Source organism: Mustela nigripes, chromosome 4, assembly GCF_022355385.1.
Source record: "Mustela nigripes isolate SB6536 chromosome 4, MUSNIG.SB6536, whole genome shotgun sequence".
NCBI classification, from domain to species: Eukaryota; Metazoa; Chordata; class Mammalia; order Carnivora; family Mustelidae; genus Mustela; species Mustela nigripes.
The window spans coordinates 27483667-27498560 of record NC_081560.1 but is presented as its reverse complement, the minus strand read 5'-3'; the positions used below and the strand labels follow the sequence as shown (position 1 = coordinate 27498560).

The following is a 14894-nucleotide window of genomic DNA, read 5'->3' as shown; positions in this document are numbered from 1 at the left end:
ATAGTACAATAACCAAACTATGAAAAGAGCCCAATGTCCAAAAAATGATGAATGGATAAAGAAGATGTGAGATATATAAAGATATAGATATAGATATAGATATAGATATATACTGAGTAATATTCCATTATATAAATTCCATTTATATAATTTATATAATTCCATTATATAAATCTCTCTCTCTCTCTCTCTATATATATATAATGGAATATTATTCATCCATAAAAAATAATGAAATCTTGCCATTTGCAATGATATAGATTGAGCTAGAGAGTGCTATGTTAAGCAATATAAGTCAGTCAGAGAAAGACAAATACCATATGACTTCACTCATATGTGGAATTTAAGAAACAAAACAGATGAACACAGAGGGGGAAAAAAGGGAGGCAAACCAGAAAACAGACTCCTAACTATACCAGACAATTTGAGCATTATTGGAGAGGAGGTCGGTGGGGGAATGGGTTAAATGGATGATGGGGATTAAGGGGGCACTTGTGATAAGCACTACATGATGTATGTAAGTGATGAATCACTGAATTCTACACCTGAAACTAATATCACACTGTATGTTAACTGGAATTTAAGTAAAAAATTGGAAAAAAAAAAAAAGTACACCCCCCTTCTCAACACACACACACACACACACACACACAGATAAGGCAACAAAAGTGAGAACCAGCAGAAAACAAAACAGGCCAAAGAAAGATTTACAGGATTTCAACCACTAGACATATAAGTAAATTAATTTATGATTAACAAAATTAGAGAAGAGATGGAAAATATGAGTAAAGAAAAAGAGACCATAAAAATTACCAACGAAATCTTTTTTTTTCTAAAGATTTTATTTATTTATTTGACAGAATGTGAGAGATCACAAATAGGCAGAGAGACAGGCATCTTAAAGAGAGACCAAGAGAATTTATAGAAATTTAAACTTAAATAACTGAATTAAAAAACTCAGTAAATGGGTTAAACAATAAAATAGACATAGCCAAAGGGAGAATTTCTGAACTGGGAGAACGATCTGAAGATATTCTTAATGTAGAACAGTAAGATACAGAAGGGAAATAAAGAGGTATTAAAAAGCCTGAAAGACAGGGACGCCTGGGTGGCTCAGTTGGTTAAGCAGCTGCCTTCGGCTCAGGTCATGATCCCAGCGTCCTGGGATCGAGTCCCACGTCGGGCTCCTTGCTTGGCAGGGAGCCTGCTTCTCCCTCTGCCTCTGCCTGCTATTCTGTCTGCCTGTGCTCTCTCTCCGCTCCCCCCCTCTGATAAATAAATAAAATCTTAAAAAAAAAAAAAAAAAGCCTGAAAGACAGAATGAGATGGTTTAACATATGTTTAACTGGAGACCAGAGAAAATAATGGCTGAGAATTCTAAGGGATTATTGGAAAAGATCCAACATACACACATGCACATAGACACACACATACTTTTAAAGTAACCAAAGAGAAAGGACTATTTATTAAAGGAATGGTAATGTGAATGACCACTAGAAGTAAAAAAACAGTAAAATTACATCTCAATGTGTGAAGAAAAAATAATGATCAATCTAGAAATCTATAACCACAAAAATGTATTTCAGGAATTGTAAAGATCTCTATATAAAACAAAACTGAGAGTTTATAATGAAAAGGTCCTCTCTGAAGTACATTCAAAAGATATATTCAAGCAGAAAGAGCATCACCCCCGATAGAATGTCTAAGAAGCAAGAAACAATAGTGAGCAAAGATATTAGTAAATATGTACATAATCTTTTAAAGCATTGATTTAAAAATAAGATTATATAGTTTATAGGAGAATGATAGACTAGAACTAAAAAAATTAGAAAACAGTCACATGTAAATAGGAAGGGATGGTGTAGTTGAAATGTCTTAAGGTCTTTGTCCTGTTCAGGAGAAAGAAAATAATGGATTATTTTTACATTTTTATAAATCAAGCATACATGATGTTATAGTGTGAACTGTGTCCACCTCACATTCATATGTTGAAGCCCTAACACCAATGTGACTACCTTAAGGAGGTAATTAAGGTTAAATGAGGTCACAAAGGTGGGGCTCTAATCTGATACAGCTGGTGTCCTTAGAAGAGGAAGAGACCAGAGATATCTCTTTTTCTCTCTGCTTCTGCATAGAGAAAATGCTGTGTGAAGACATAATGAGAGGCAAACTGTCTACAAGCCAGGAAGAAAGGCCTCACCAAAAACTAACCTTGATGGCTCTTTGATCTTAGACTATTAGCTTACAGAAATGTAAGAAAATTTATTTCTGTTGCTTTAACCAAGTCTGTGGTGTTTTGTTATGGCAAACCTAGTTGACTAATACACAAGACAGAATGTTAAGGAAATCTAAAATAACAGAGCATAAAATATCTGTGTGTGTGTGTGTGTCTAGGATGAACTAAATAGAGAACAAAAAAAGGGACATCTGTGTAGTTCAGTTGGTTAAGCATCTGCCTTTGGCTCATGATCCCAGTGTCCTGGGATTGAGTCCCACATCAGGCTTCTTGCTCAGTGGGGAGCTTGCTTTTCCCTCTGCCTGCCTCTCCTCCTGCTTGTGCTCTCTCTCTTGCTCTCTCTGACAAATAAATAAATAAAATCTTTAAAAAAATAAAGAACAAAAAGAAAATAACTGTAAACACAAAGAAGTAGTAGATAGTAATACAATAGTAGGGGATTTTAACATCCTGCTTACATCAATGGATAAATCATCCAAACAGAAAATCAACAAGGAGAAACAGTGGCCTTGTATGACATATTGAACCAGAAGGACCTAACAGGTATATTCATAACATTCCATTCTAAAACAGCCAATGTACATTCTTTTCAAGTGCACATGGAACATTTTCTGGAATAGATCACACATTAGACCATAAAATAGGTCTTAACAAATTCAAAAAGATTGAAATCATGCCATGCATCTTTCCAAACCACAACACTATGAAACTCAAAATCAACCCCCTCGCACACATACACAAACACACACATCTGGAAAGAGTAAAAATACATGGAGGTTAAATAACACACCAGACAATACTGAATGGTCAACCAAGAAATGAAAGAGAAAATTTAAAAATACATGGAGAAAAATTACAATGAAAGCACAATGGTCCAAAATCTTTGGGATGCAGCAAAAGGTGTTCAAAGGGGGAAGTATATAGCAATATATATAGCTACCTCAAATAGCAAGAAAATTCTCAGATATCCTTGAAAATTCTCAAATTACACCCAAAGGAGCTAGAAAAAGAACAACAAACAAAATCCAAAACCAGTAGAAGAAAGGAAATAACTAAGATTAGAGCAGAAATAAACAACATAGAAACTAAAAAACAAAACAAAAAATAAAAACGAAAAAACAGTAGGACAGATCAATGAAACCAGAAGCTGGTTCTTTGAAAAGACTAATAAAATTGTTAAAGCTTTAGTCAGACTCATCATCATCAACAACAACAACAAAAAGGGGATGCAAATAAACAAATTCAGGAATGAAAAAGGAGACATAACAACTGACCCCATAGAAATACAAAGCATTATAAAAGAATATTATGAAAATTTATATGCCAACAAATTGGACAACCTAGAAGAAATGGATAAGTTCCTAGAAACATATAACCTCCCAAAACTGAATCAAGAAGACACAGAAAATTTGAACAGACCAATTACCAACAAGGCAATTGAGTCAGTAACCAAAATACTCCCAAAAAACAAAGTCCAGGACCCAACAGCTTCACAGGTGAATTCTACAAAACATTTAAAGAAGAGTTAATACTCATCCTTCTCAAACTATTCCAAAACACAGAAGAGAAAGGAAAGCTTCTGAATTCATTCTATAAAGCCAGGATAGTCTCATACCAAAACCAGAGTAAGACACTACAAAAAAAGAGAATCAGAGGCCAACAAAAGAGAAGTAGAGGCCAATATGTGTGACGAACATAGATGCAAAAATCCTCAACAAAATATTAATAAACTGAATTCAACAATACACTAAAAAAATATTTACCATCTGCAAGTGTGGTTCAATATTTGCAAGTCAATCAACATGATACATGACATCAATAAGAGAAAGGATAAAAACCGTATGGTCATTTCAACAGATGCAAATAAATAAATAAATAAAAGCATTTGACAAAGTACAGTATCCATTCATTACAAAACCTCTCAATAAAGAAGGTTTAGAAAGGGAATATACCTTGACATAATAAAGGCCATATATGGAAAAACCCACAGCTAACATCATACTCAGTGGTGAAAAATGTTGAGAACTTATCCCCTAAGATCAGGAGGAAGATAAGGATGTCCACTCTCACCACTTTTATTCAACACAGTACTAGAAGTCCTAGACACAGCAATCTGACAACAAAAAAGAAATAAAAGGCATCCAAATGGTAAGGAAAAAGTAAAATTTTCACTATTTGCAAATAACGTGATACCATATATAGAAAACCCAAAAGACTCCACCAAAAATCTATTAGAACAGACATATGAATTAAATCAGGTTGTAGGACACAAAACCAATATTGAGAAATATTTTGCATTTCTATATACTAATAATGAAATAGCAGAAAGGGAAATTAAGAAAACAATCCCATTTATAATTGCACCCAAAAAATAAAATACCTAGGAATAAACTTAACCAAGGAGGTGAAAGACTGGTACTCTGAAAACTGTAAAACATTCATGAAAGAAATTGAAGATGATAGAAAAAAATGGGGAGATATTCTGTGCTCATGGATTGAAGAACAAATACTGTTAAAATGTCCATACTATAGAGGTTCCTCAAAAAATTAAAAATAGAATTACCATATGATTCAATAATTCCACTACTGGGCAGTTACCCAGAAAATATGAAGACTGTAATTAAAAAAGATACTAACTGCTATGTTTATTGAAGCATTATTTATAATAGCAAAATTATGGAATCAGCCCAAGTGTTCATTGGTAGATGAATGGACAAAGATGTGATAGAGATCATATAACCATATATATATATATATATATATACACACAGATACATACACTGGAATATTCCTAAGCCAAAAAAAGAATGAAACTTTGTCATTTGCAAGAACACGGATGGATCTAAAGGGTATAACGCTAAGTGAAACAAGTTAATCAGAGGAAGACAAACATCATACAATTTCACTCACATGTGGAACTTAAGAAATAAAACAAATGAACAAAGAAAAAGAGACAAACCAAAAAAACAGAGTCTTAACTATAGAAAACAAACTAATGATTACGGTGGGGGGTAGGTGAAGGTTAGATGAAATAGATGAAGGGAATTAAGAGTACACCTACCATGATGAAAACTGACTAATATATAGAATTGTTGAATCACCATATTGTACACCTGAAACTAATAGAACACTGTATATTAACTATACTAGCTTAAAATAAAGTAAAATAAATTAAAAAAAGAATTGCAGCATTAGCATCACACAAATAAACTCTAAGACTCCAAAAACATGATTATACATTGAAAGGGGCATCGCAAAATGGTAAAAGCATTAATTAACCAGGAATATATAAACATTCTAAACTGGTAGGGACACAATAACATAATCTAAATAATCGAAAAACATATAGAAGCCAAAACTGATAGAACTAGCAGGAAAAATAAACATATTCATGTCCTAGACGGAGATTTTAACCAAAGAGTTTCATTAATTGCTGGGTTAAGTAGACAAAAAATTAGGTCGTAGCCGATTTGAAAAACAACTTGGAAACTGATCTAACAGACTTTTGTAAAATACTGCACTGGTATGTTGAGAATAAACAATTCTTTATAAGCACAGTGAAATATTTACCACAATTGACCATGTGCTAGCCTATAATTTGGCCTCAACAAGTTTAGAACTGAGGTCATACAAACCAATTTCTTTTTTTTTTTTTTAAGATTTTATTTGTTTGACACAGAGAGAGATCACAAGTGGGCAGAGAGGCAGGTAGAGAGAGAGAGGGGAGGAAGCAGGCTCCCTGCTGAGCAGAGAGCCTGATGTGGGGCTCGATCCCAGGAGCCTGGGATCATGACCTGAGCGGAAGGCAGAGGCTTAACCCACTGAGCCACCCAGGCGCCCCCACACCAATTTCTGAGCACAGTAAAATTAAGTCAGAATTTTTTTTAAAAAGTAGTTACAAAAGCCTCATTTATTTCAAATTTTAAAATATACTTCTAGGGGTGCCTGGGTAGCTCATGGAGATTTCTTGAAATTTATTAAGCTGGGATGTGAAATATATCATTTTATGCATTTTAATATTCTTTAAAATTTTCTGTTATATTTTGTAAGTATGTGTATGTGTAGGGGCACCTGGGTGGCTTAGTGGGTTAAGCTGCGTTTGGCTCAGGTCATGATCCCAGGGTCCTGGGATCAAGCCCTGCATCAGGCTCTCTGCTCAGCGGGAAGCCTGCTTCCCCTATTCTCTCTGCCTGCCTCTGCCTACTTGTGATCTCTCTCTCTGTCAAGTAAATAAAATCTCTAAAAAATATGTGTATGTATAAAATACTTCATAATCAAGTACATTAAAACAATTTGGGGATTAAGTAAAATAAATGTGTTCCTTTGTAAGGAAATCCTACTGGAAGATGCATAGAAAAACACTGCTGAGGATTTTAAAAAACAAAATATAGTATTAGAATAAATTATAGTGTGGGAGGCTTACCATACACTTAGAGGAAAGTACAGATGCTTCCAACATGGCTGACCTTATGTTATTTTCTAGATGATATATCAATAACTTCAAATGTGAAGAACTACATTTTGGTGATTCCAAAGTGAAAGATATATGGGACAAAAGCTATTATCAACAGCCAATCTTTTTTTTTAACAACAAAATGTTTTGCAGAAACACAGCTAAGTAAAGATAGCAATGGAGTTAGGGCTTTGACTGAAATAAAAATTAAAATCTGTAATGAGGGCATATTCACAGTTTGCTGCTGTGATTTCTTTCTCTTTTTTAAAAGAAATGTTAAAAAACGTTCTTCATTCAGAAGTGAATTTACCTCACCAACTGTTGCCACCCAGTTCCTTTTTTGTTTTATTATGTTAAATTAGCCAACATATAGTATACCATTAGTCCCTTTTTTCATCAGAAAATACACCTGGTGTAATTTTAGATGAATTAGGTTTTATGTACTTATCCATGGAGACATTTAACTTCACTTTAGTCTATACTGATTGTGGAGGATACTGGATCCCTATTATGTATCAGAAATTTAATCTTTTGCTCTGATAGAATAATATATGAATAAATATATATATTTATATTAAATATATATTTATAAAGAAATTAAAATATATATTTATAATAATATGTATTATTATAAATAAATATATATTTATTATTGTGTTATGTAAGTCACCATAGAGTACATCATTAGTTTTTGATGCAGGGTTCCAAGACTCGCTGTTTGGATATAACATCCAGTGCTCCATGCAATACATGCCCTCCTTAATACCCACCACCAGGCTCGCCCATCCGCCCACCCCTCTCCCCTCTAAAACCCTCAGTTTGTTTCTCAGAGTCCACAGTCTCTCGTGCTTGGTCTCGCCCTCTAATTTCCCCCAATTCACTTTCCCTTTCCTTCCCCTATGTCCTCCATGTTATTCCTTATGCTCCATAAGTAAGTGAAACCATGTGATAATTGACTTTCTCTGCTTGACTTATTTCACTCTGCATTATTTCCTCCAGTTCTGATATAATAACATTGATAATGAGGTTTCCAAATGCTTGAATGAGGTGTGCTCTCCTAATTGCCTTAGTAAATAAGATAGTTATGAGTTCTTTTAAAAGTTCAACTTCTCCTATTCCCAGAAACATAGGAAACTGACACAGTTAAAAAGACCATACAAAGGGTACAAAATGGGGTGCCTGGGTGGCTCCGTGGGTTAAAGCCTCTGCCTTCGGCTTAGCAGGGAGCCTGCATCACCCCGCCCCCGCCGGCCTCTCTGCCTACTTGTGATCTCTGTCTGTCAAATAAAATCTTTAAAGGGTACAAACTTTCAGCTATAAGATGAAAAAGGACTAAAGATGGAATGCTAAATTTGGCAAGTTGACAACACTGCACTGCACAACTGAAATGTGTCAAGAATGTGGAAATCAAATGTGGTCACACACACACACAGACAGACATCTTTTGATAAATATGTGAAGTGAACACTGTATCAAAAACTAATGAGGTACTATATGTTGGCTAATTGAACATAATAAAAAAAAGTGAATGCCTAAACTGGATAAAACATCTAGGTGCCAATAAACTAGATGGAGGGAATCCTTTCACTGTTAATATGTACATCACATTGATAGACACTTAAAATATCCCACAATTGCTTTCTACTTTATTGAGATGGAATTGACAAATAAAATTATAGGATATTTAGGTGTACAGTTATGGTGATCTGACACAAGCATACATTATAAAAAGATCAACCAACATATCCATCACCTCACATATCTATTTTTCTTTTCCTTCCTCCCTTCCTTCCTTCCTTTTTTCTTTCTTTTCTTTTGTCAGACATTCAAATACCACTACCTTAACCAACTTCAACCATACAACAGTGTTAAGTATAGTCACCATGTTTTACATTAATTATGCCCTTGGACCTTATTCAGCTTATAGCCAAAGTTTTCATGCCACCCCTCAGCCCTTGACAACCACTTTTCTACTCTTTGTTCCCTTGAGTTTCACTTTTTATTTTTTTAGACTCCACATATAAGGTGATACCACAGTATTTGTTATTTTTTGTCTGCCTTATTTCATTTAGCATAATGCCCTCAAATTTCATCCATGTTGTTGCAAATGGCAGGACTTCCTTCTTTTTCGTGGCTGAATAATAGTCCACTGTATATTCCTAACAACTCTTCTTCATCCATTTGCCCATTGGTTGGACACTTTTCCCATATTGTGGCTACTGTGAATAATGCTGCAATGAACACAGGAGTGCAGCTATCCCTCTGCAATCTCATTTTCGATTCCTTTGGATTCCAGAGTGGGATTGCTGGATCATACAGTAATTTCATTTTTAATTTTTTGATGACCCTCTCTACTGTTTTCTGTAGTGGCTGAAGCAGTTTACATTGCCACCAACAGTGCACAGGGGTTGCCCTTCCTCCACATCCTTGCCAATACTTGTTATCTCTCATACTTTGATGCTGCTCTTTTTCTATCCTCATCTCTCTATAAAGTATAGGGTTTGGCTGAGTGAGTGAAAGAAGATAGCTAGGCTGTGTCAGGTGAGGACTGAACAGCCCTAATAATTGGCTTTGCCACCCAATTTCATCCAGTATCGAATGGAAGAGCAACCAAGAACAAGTTTTTGTTTATGTCTGATCTGGACACCAGATATTCTAGAACTGATATCCCCTAACTTGGCAGAATTAATGCCTCTAGACCATGATATTATGAGCTGTGCTTATTACTGTTAATATGGTTCTTTGAATTCTTTGAGAACAGTAAACAGTGTTTCCTTACAGACTTTGGTTTTCAAAACCAAGCATTTTCACCCCCAAACTGAGTACCTAATTAAAAAACAAGATTTAATTTGTTCAAGGACATTTTTCCTTTGAATTTTTCCTCTTGGAGAACTACACACTATCTAAGATGAATGGAAAACAATTATCTTAGACCTTTCATTAAAAGCAAACTGGTTTTCCAATTCCTTTCATTTGAAGATGGCTGGAGGTTTAGAAATTGAGCTAGTATAAAAATCTGGGATATATCTTTGAATGATACTATAGTGCTTGTGAGGAAGGGAAGAAGCTAGCAATTTGATTATTCTTTTGGCATGTAAAAAATGATTTTCAGATATCTGGAGCTCATTTTTTTATGGAAGTAATATGAGGGATGATGAGTGTTTTCTCAGTCATCTGGAGCTTCATGCTGGAAACTGACAAATATATTTCTCCTTGTACTGCCACTGTCTCTTTAGGATATTCCATTCTTTTTGTTCCTTTCCTTTTCAAAAAATATGTTAACTACTTTTGGAGTCATGCAAGTTTTACAGGCTAAGTACCTACCCACCACTCTTATTCCGGACACAAACGGGAGCTCTGCTAATGTTTGGGTCATGGTCTATAATAAGAAGAGAACTTGGCAAGTCATGGAAAACATCTATTTTTAGGTAGGATGCACTGGAATATGACTACTCTTAAATCAGTTTCTGGAATCTGAGGGACTACTGACTATCCGCCATCTTCAAAACCAACATGTAATCATCACCACCCACAGCAGCAGCAATGGCAAAACTATCATTACCATCTATATCAGAAATTTTCAGTTTTATTAACAAGAATTTTAGATCTGATACATTTCAGTTTCAAACCCTTATTTTCTTTCCACCAAAAATGAAATTAATTTCCATGAATAGCCAAAGCAATCCTGAGAAAGAACAAAGCTGAAGGTATCACACTTCTTGGCTTCAGATTATATTACTAAGCTATATAATCAAAACAGTCTAGAAATAGTATAAAAATAGACACGTAGACCAATGAAACAGAACTGAGAGCCCAAAAATAAATCCTCATATTTACAAAAATAAATCCTCACATATAAATATGTGACAAGGAGTCAAGATACTTAGTGGGGAAAGGATCACCTCTTCAATAACTGGTTCTGGGAAAACTTGACAACCACATGCAGAAGAATAAAATTGGACTTCTATCTTACACTGCTCACAAAAACTGACTCAAGATGGATTAAAGATCTAAACATAAGGCCCCAAACTGTAAAGCTCCAAGAAGAAAACACAGGCAAATACTCCTTAACATTGGTCTTGACTACACTTTTTCATGTGACACCAAAAGCAAGTAAGACTTTCATCTTCTCTCTAATAAAGAACACGTTTGTAATGTAAATAGTTATCCTTTAATTTTTCTTTCATGCAAAGCTGAATTTTATATACTGAGTTCTAGAAAGATCACAGATTCATTGTTCAAAGGCCTTGCTTGTTCTTTTCTCCCAAACTCAGAACTCAATCTTTATTGCCTAAAATGTACCCAAATTTACCTTATTTTCCCCCACTGAAAATTTATCCTCATTCTGTGTTCCCCATCTCCATCAGTGGCATCACAGCCCATCTTTACCTACTTTAGTCTAGTGGAGGCATCTTCTATACTTTTCTCTCTCTCGTCCTCAAAGTCTAATTAATCAAGAAGTCCAATTAGACCTACAATCTCTGCCCTTCAAAGTGTTGCCATAGTAAGTTTCTCAATGGGAAGAATTTACCAAGCTGTTTTCCAGTTTCAACTTTCTCTAAGATAAATTCTAAACTCTTTGGCGTGGCATGACCAACTATTTTTAACACAACTCAAGCTATCTAGACATTTCACATAGCACAATTCATCCCTAGCACCTGCAGTGGAGACGTTTTCTGAAAAAGTCCTGCTCTCTGCCTATCTGGGTCTTTGAACACATTGCTTTTTCTAATTAGACTACCTCTTATCTTTTTACTCATTAATTAATTAATCAAGATAGACATCTACTGAATACCTACCCTGTGTTAGGCCATGAAGTGTACCAGGGGATTAGATTGTGAACAAAGTAAACCTGGTTCCTGCATGCACGGAATTGGCTCTCTGCTGAGTGAGTGTGCTTTCTCCTCCCGAACTCAAATCTCTTTTACTCATACCCCCTCCTGCAACATGCCCTGATTGAGCTACCTGCTCCACCTTTGGAAGACTGAGCTTCTGTGCCTGCTTTTGTTATAGGATTTATGTCACACATTTTTAAAACCCTTCTTCCCCACCAGACTCTAGCTGCCTACAGGAAGGAGCAGGTCTTTTCATCAGTGGATCTTCCTGTAATGCTGAGGATAGTGTTGGATGTCAAATTGATTTGAAGGGGCTTGACCCAAAATGTAGGCATCATGCCAGAAAACTGGATTTCTAAATATGACCATGAGAAAGTCACTGAGCGCAATTCTTTCTGTTTATGTTTGCCAATTTTCAGAATTTTTAAAGCTCATTTTTAATGAGTTTTTCTGTAATATACCTCACATGCTGTTGATTCTGTTTTAAGAGAATTACTTCTATTCCTAAAGATAATGTTTTCAGAAATATATATTCAATTCTCATTGTTAAAACCTGGTAACTAACAGCTTAAAACTTATCCTTGTTATTTGTCTTCTCTTTAAGGAGAAGACACTCTTTCCTTGAAGATTTCTGTAAATAACAAGAGGGTTTTCTTTCTCCTACTGAATTGCATGTAAATGCATTATAGCCTGAGGAAGGAACATATGCCCCACTCTCCTATTCCTAATGCCATGGTTACCGGAAAACTGTTTCTATGCAGGATTATTTTTCAGTGATCTCAAGATCTATTACTCCCAATACAACATAGTATAGAATTTTTATATTGATTTATTCTGGTGAAATGAATTTTATGGGATGGTTTACAAAAGTCTCCTTCCTTCCTTTAATAGCTAGAATGACTACAACTCCTCCATCTGTATTTGACAGTAGCGATTCATAAGTTCTGCATTGAATTTTTTTAGTGGGGACACTAAAGATAACTGGGTTATAATTACATGAATAAGAGTTGCTCTAAGTTTATAACCTGAAAGAAATGAGAATAGTCCTAATGGAAATCAGGCTATGGAGCTGATAAGATTTTAATAAGAAAATGAAACAATGTTCTGAGATTAGAATTATAGTTCTTTAGCTACATATGCTAACTCCCATTACCATGAACTATATATGCTAACTCTCATCATCATGAATTAAGTAAAAGAAGAAAAACAATGCTTATTTTCAACGCCCAAAAAGTTTTCTATCAGCAGGTTGATTTTAGCCTATGTCTATCTATGAGGGCTTATTAAACCATTACACAGTGCTTTGACTTAGGCAAGCAAAGGAATTTATAGACAAGAAAGGAAGTAACAGATTTTAAAATGCATACCTCTCAGGGCACCTGGGTGGCTCAGTCAGTTAAGCATCACACTCTTGATTTCAGCTCAGGTCATGATCTGAGGGTCATGAGATTGAGCCCCATGAAAGTCTCTGCACTGAGCTTGGGTCCTGCTTTGATTTGTACCTCTCCTTTCACCTCTGCCCCTCCCTCCTCCCTCTCTAAAAATAAAAAAATAAAAAAATAAAAAATAAAATGCCTACATCTCTAACTGAAGATCTAATATAATATCACATATAATTATTTAGAAAGAATCACATTTAATGTACCTTTTCCAGCTCTGTCTTGCTTGAAATTTTTCCTGCATCATTACTGTATCTGAAAAATGAATTGACCCAGTTTATAATTTTATTAAAATGTAATTTAGAAAATCCTAATCAAAATGTCAATATTCTTTACCCTGGAGCTGGTATTGGTTTCTCTTTCTTCTCATTTGTTTCAACAACTTCTGCAAAACATTAAATAAAAGAAAAAATAATTTAAAGGGTTATCTGTGTGTGTATGTGTGTGTAAGATGAAAACATTACTAGAAACGGAAAACAAATTCACCTGAACTGACATAACATTCATCTTAATCAAGTACGTTATAAATTCAAATATCACCCCAACATTTCCACTCCATCAAGGCAATTTATCAGAGCTAGAAATAACCACAGCCAAATATAATGCTCTTTCCAAACAGAATGTAGGAATTAAAGATTCCCACTATTATGCCCATTTTCACTATTATTATGTTAGCTCAGTATGGAAGAGTAACCTCGGGTTTACTGAGAGGGACAGAGAGAGAGAGTTCCATCAGACTGACTAGAGGCTAGAAAGGGCATTCTTCCTTTTTGTCCAGAGAATGTAGATTCGACCATTAGTTGAAGGTTAAATATTTGGGTGATGTATAATATTGGGAAATACAGAAAAGAGAGAGTTAAATTCATGTCATGCACATATGAACAGTTAATAAAATATAAGCCAGAATTCTTGAGTTTCTGCCTACTGCCCAAATGATTAGACCCTACTACAGCATCTCAACACGTGATACCATCAATTTCCAGTCCATGGTTGACTGATCCACTGATACAAGTCATCTGAGTGGCCTCGACCTCGGCTTCCGCGCTGATGATCTGCTGTGCCACAGCCTCAACAATGGGCATCACCATGGCAGCCGTGGAGGTGTTGCTAAGCCACATGGATAAAAAGGCGGTACTGCTCATGAACCCCAATGTCAGCCTGAAATGAGAGGGCCTTTAATACGAGCTGTGCTCTCCAGCTTAACTGCTTTGTATTATTTAACTGTAAAGAATGCTCTTTGTAAGTTGGGAATTTTTCAAAATGCACTTAAGTTAGGGTTCCTCTCTGAGGGTGAACCCTGAGTACAGTCAGAGCCAGATAGGAATCAGAGCAGCACGTGGAAGAGTGGTGTTCTTATCAGATTTGTTTCCCTGGAACCATAAACTATCTTCCCTTAAAATGAAAATGATGAAAAATGATGACGTGTATTACCAAACTGCAAGTCAGTAGATGGTAGAATAGCTTGCAGTATTATACCAATATTTGAATGCCCTTTACAGATGACACGTCCCTTGAAATACTAGTAAGATGTAATGCAATCAGTTTTCAATTTAGGGTCCCTTATTCTTTCTTTCATCTTTTGGTCACATCTCTGTGTATTAGTATATGGGTCAACGAGGGCAAGGAGAGAAATTACTTATAAATCTACTCTTTACTGTTGACTCCTGTTTCAATATATGGTAGGTGGAGGAAATGGTTAAAATGACTAGCAAAATGAGGTTTCAAAATTTTCTGTAGGTTCTATTATTTATGCTTTCCTGAATTTGACATTCTTGCCTATGGTCAAGGACTAGATGTATTACATTGTCTTCTCTTATAAACAAAGTACTTCTCCCTTAAAAATAACACCTAAGACTGTAGGATTTTAAATCATACCTAGAAGCTTTCAAAAATCATACTTGCGAAAAAAAATTTGATCTCTTTTGAGTGGG

The 14894-nt window shown here is 35.3% G+C and overlaps 1 protein-coding gene across 3 annotated transcripts in view; it reads right to left on the bottom strand.

The window, feature by feature from the left end:
• The window catches only part of SLC13A1 (solute carrier family 13 member 1), a 119975-nt gene that overhangs the window by 72315 nt on the left and 32766 nt on the right, over positions 1 to 14894 (bottom strand). For all 3 annotated transcript variants that reach the window (XR_009403761.1, XM_059396488.1, XM_059396489.1), the window contains exons 4-6: positions 13934 to 14121; positions 13300 to 13348; positions 13170 to 13218 (exon numbers count right to left, since the gene is read on the bottom strand). Coding sequence is in view for 2 of the 3 variants with exons in the window: in XM_059396488.1 (XP_059252471.1) it covers positions 13170 to 13218; positions 13300 to 13348; positions 13934 to 14121 (286 nt within the window). In the remaining variant the exon portion in view is untranslated. The remainder of the gene's footprint in view (positions 1 to 13169; positions 13219 to 13299; positions 13349 to 13933; positions 14122 to 14894) is intronic.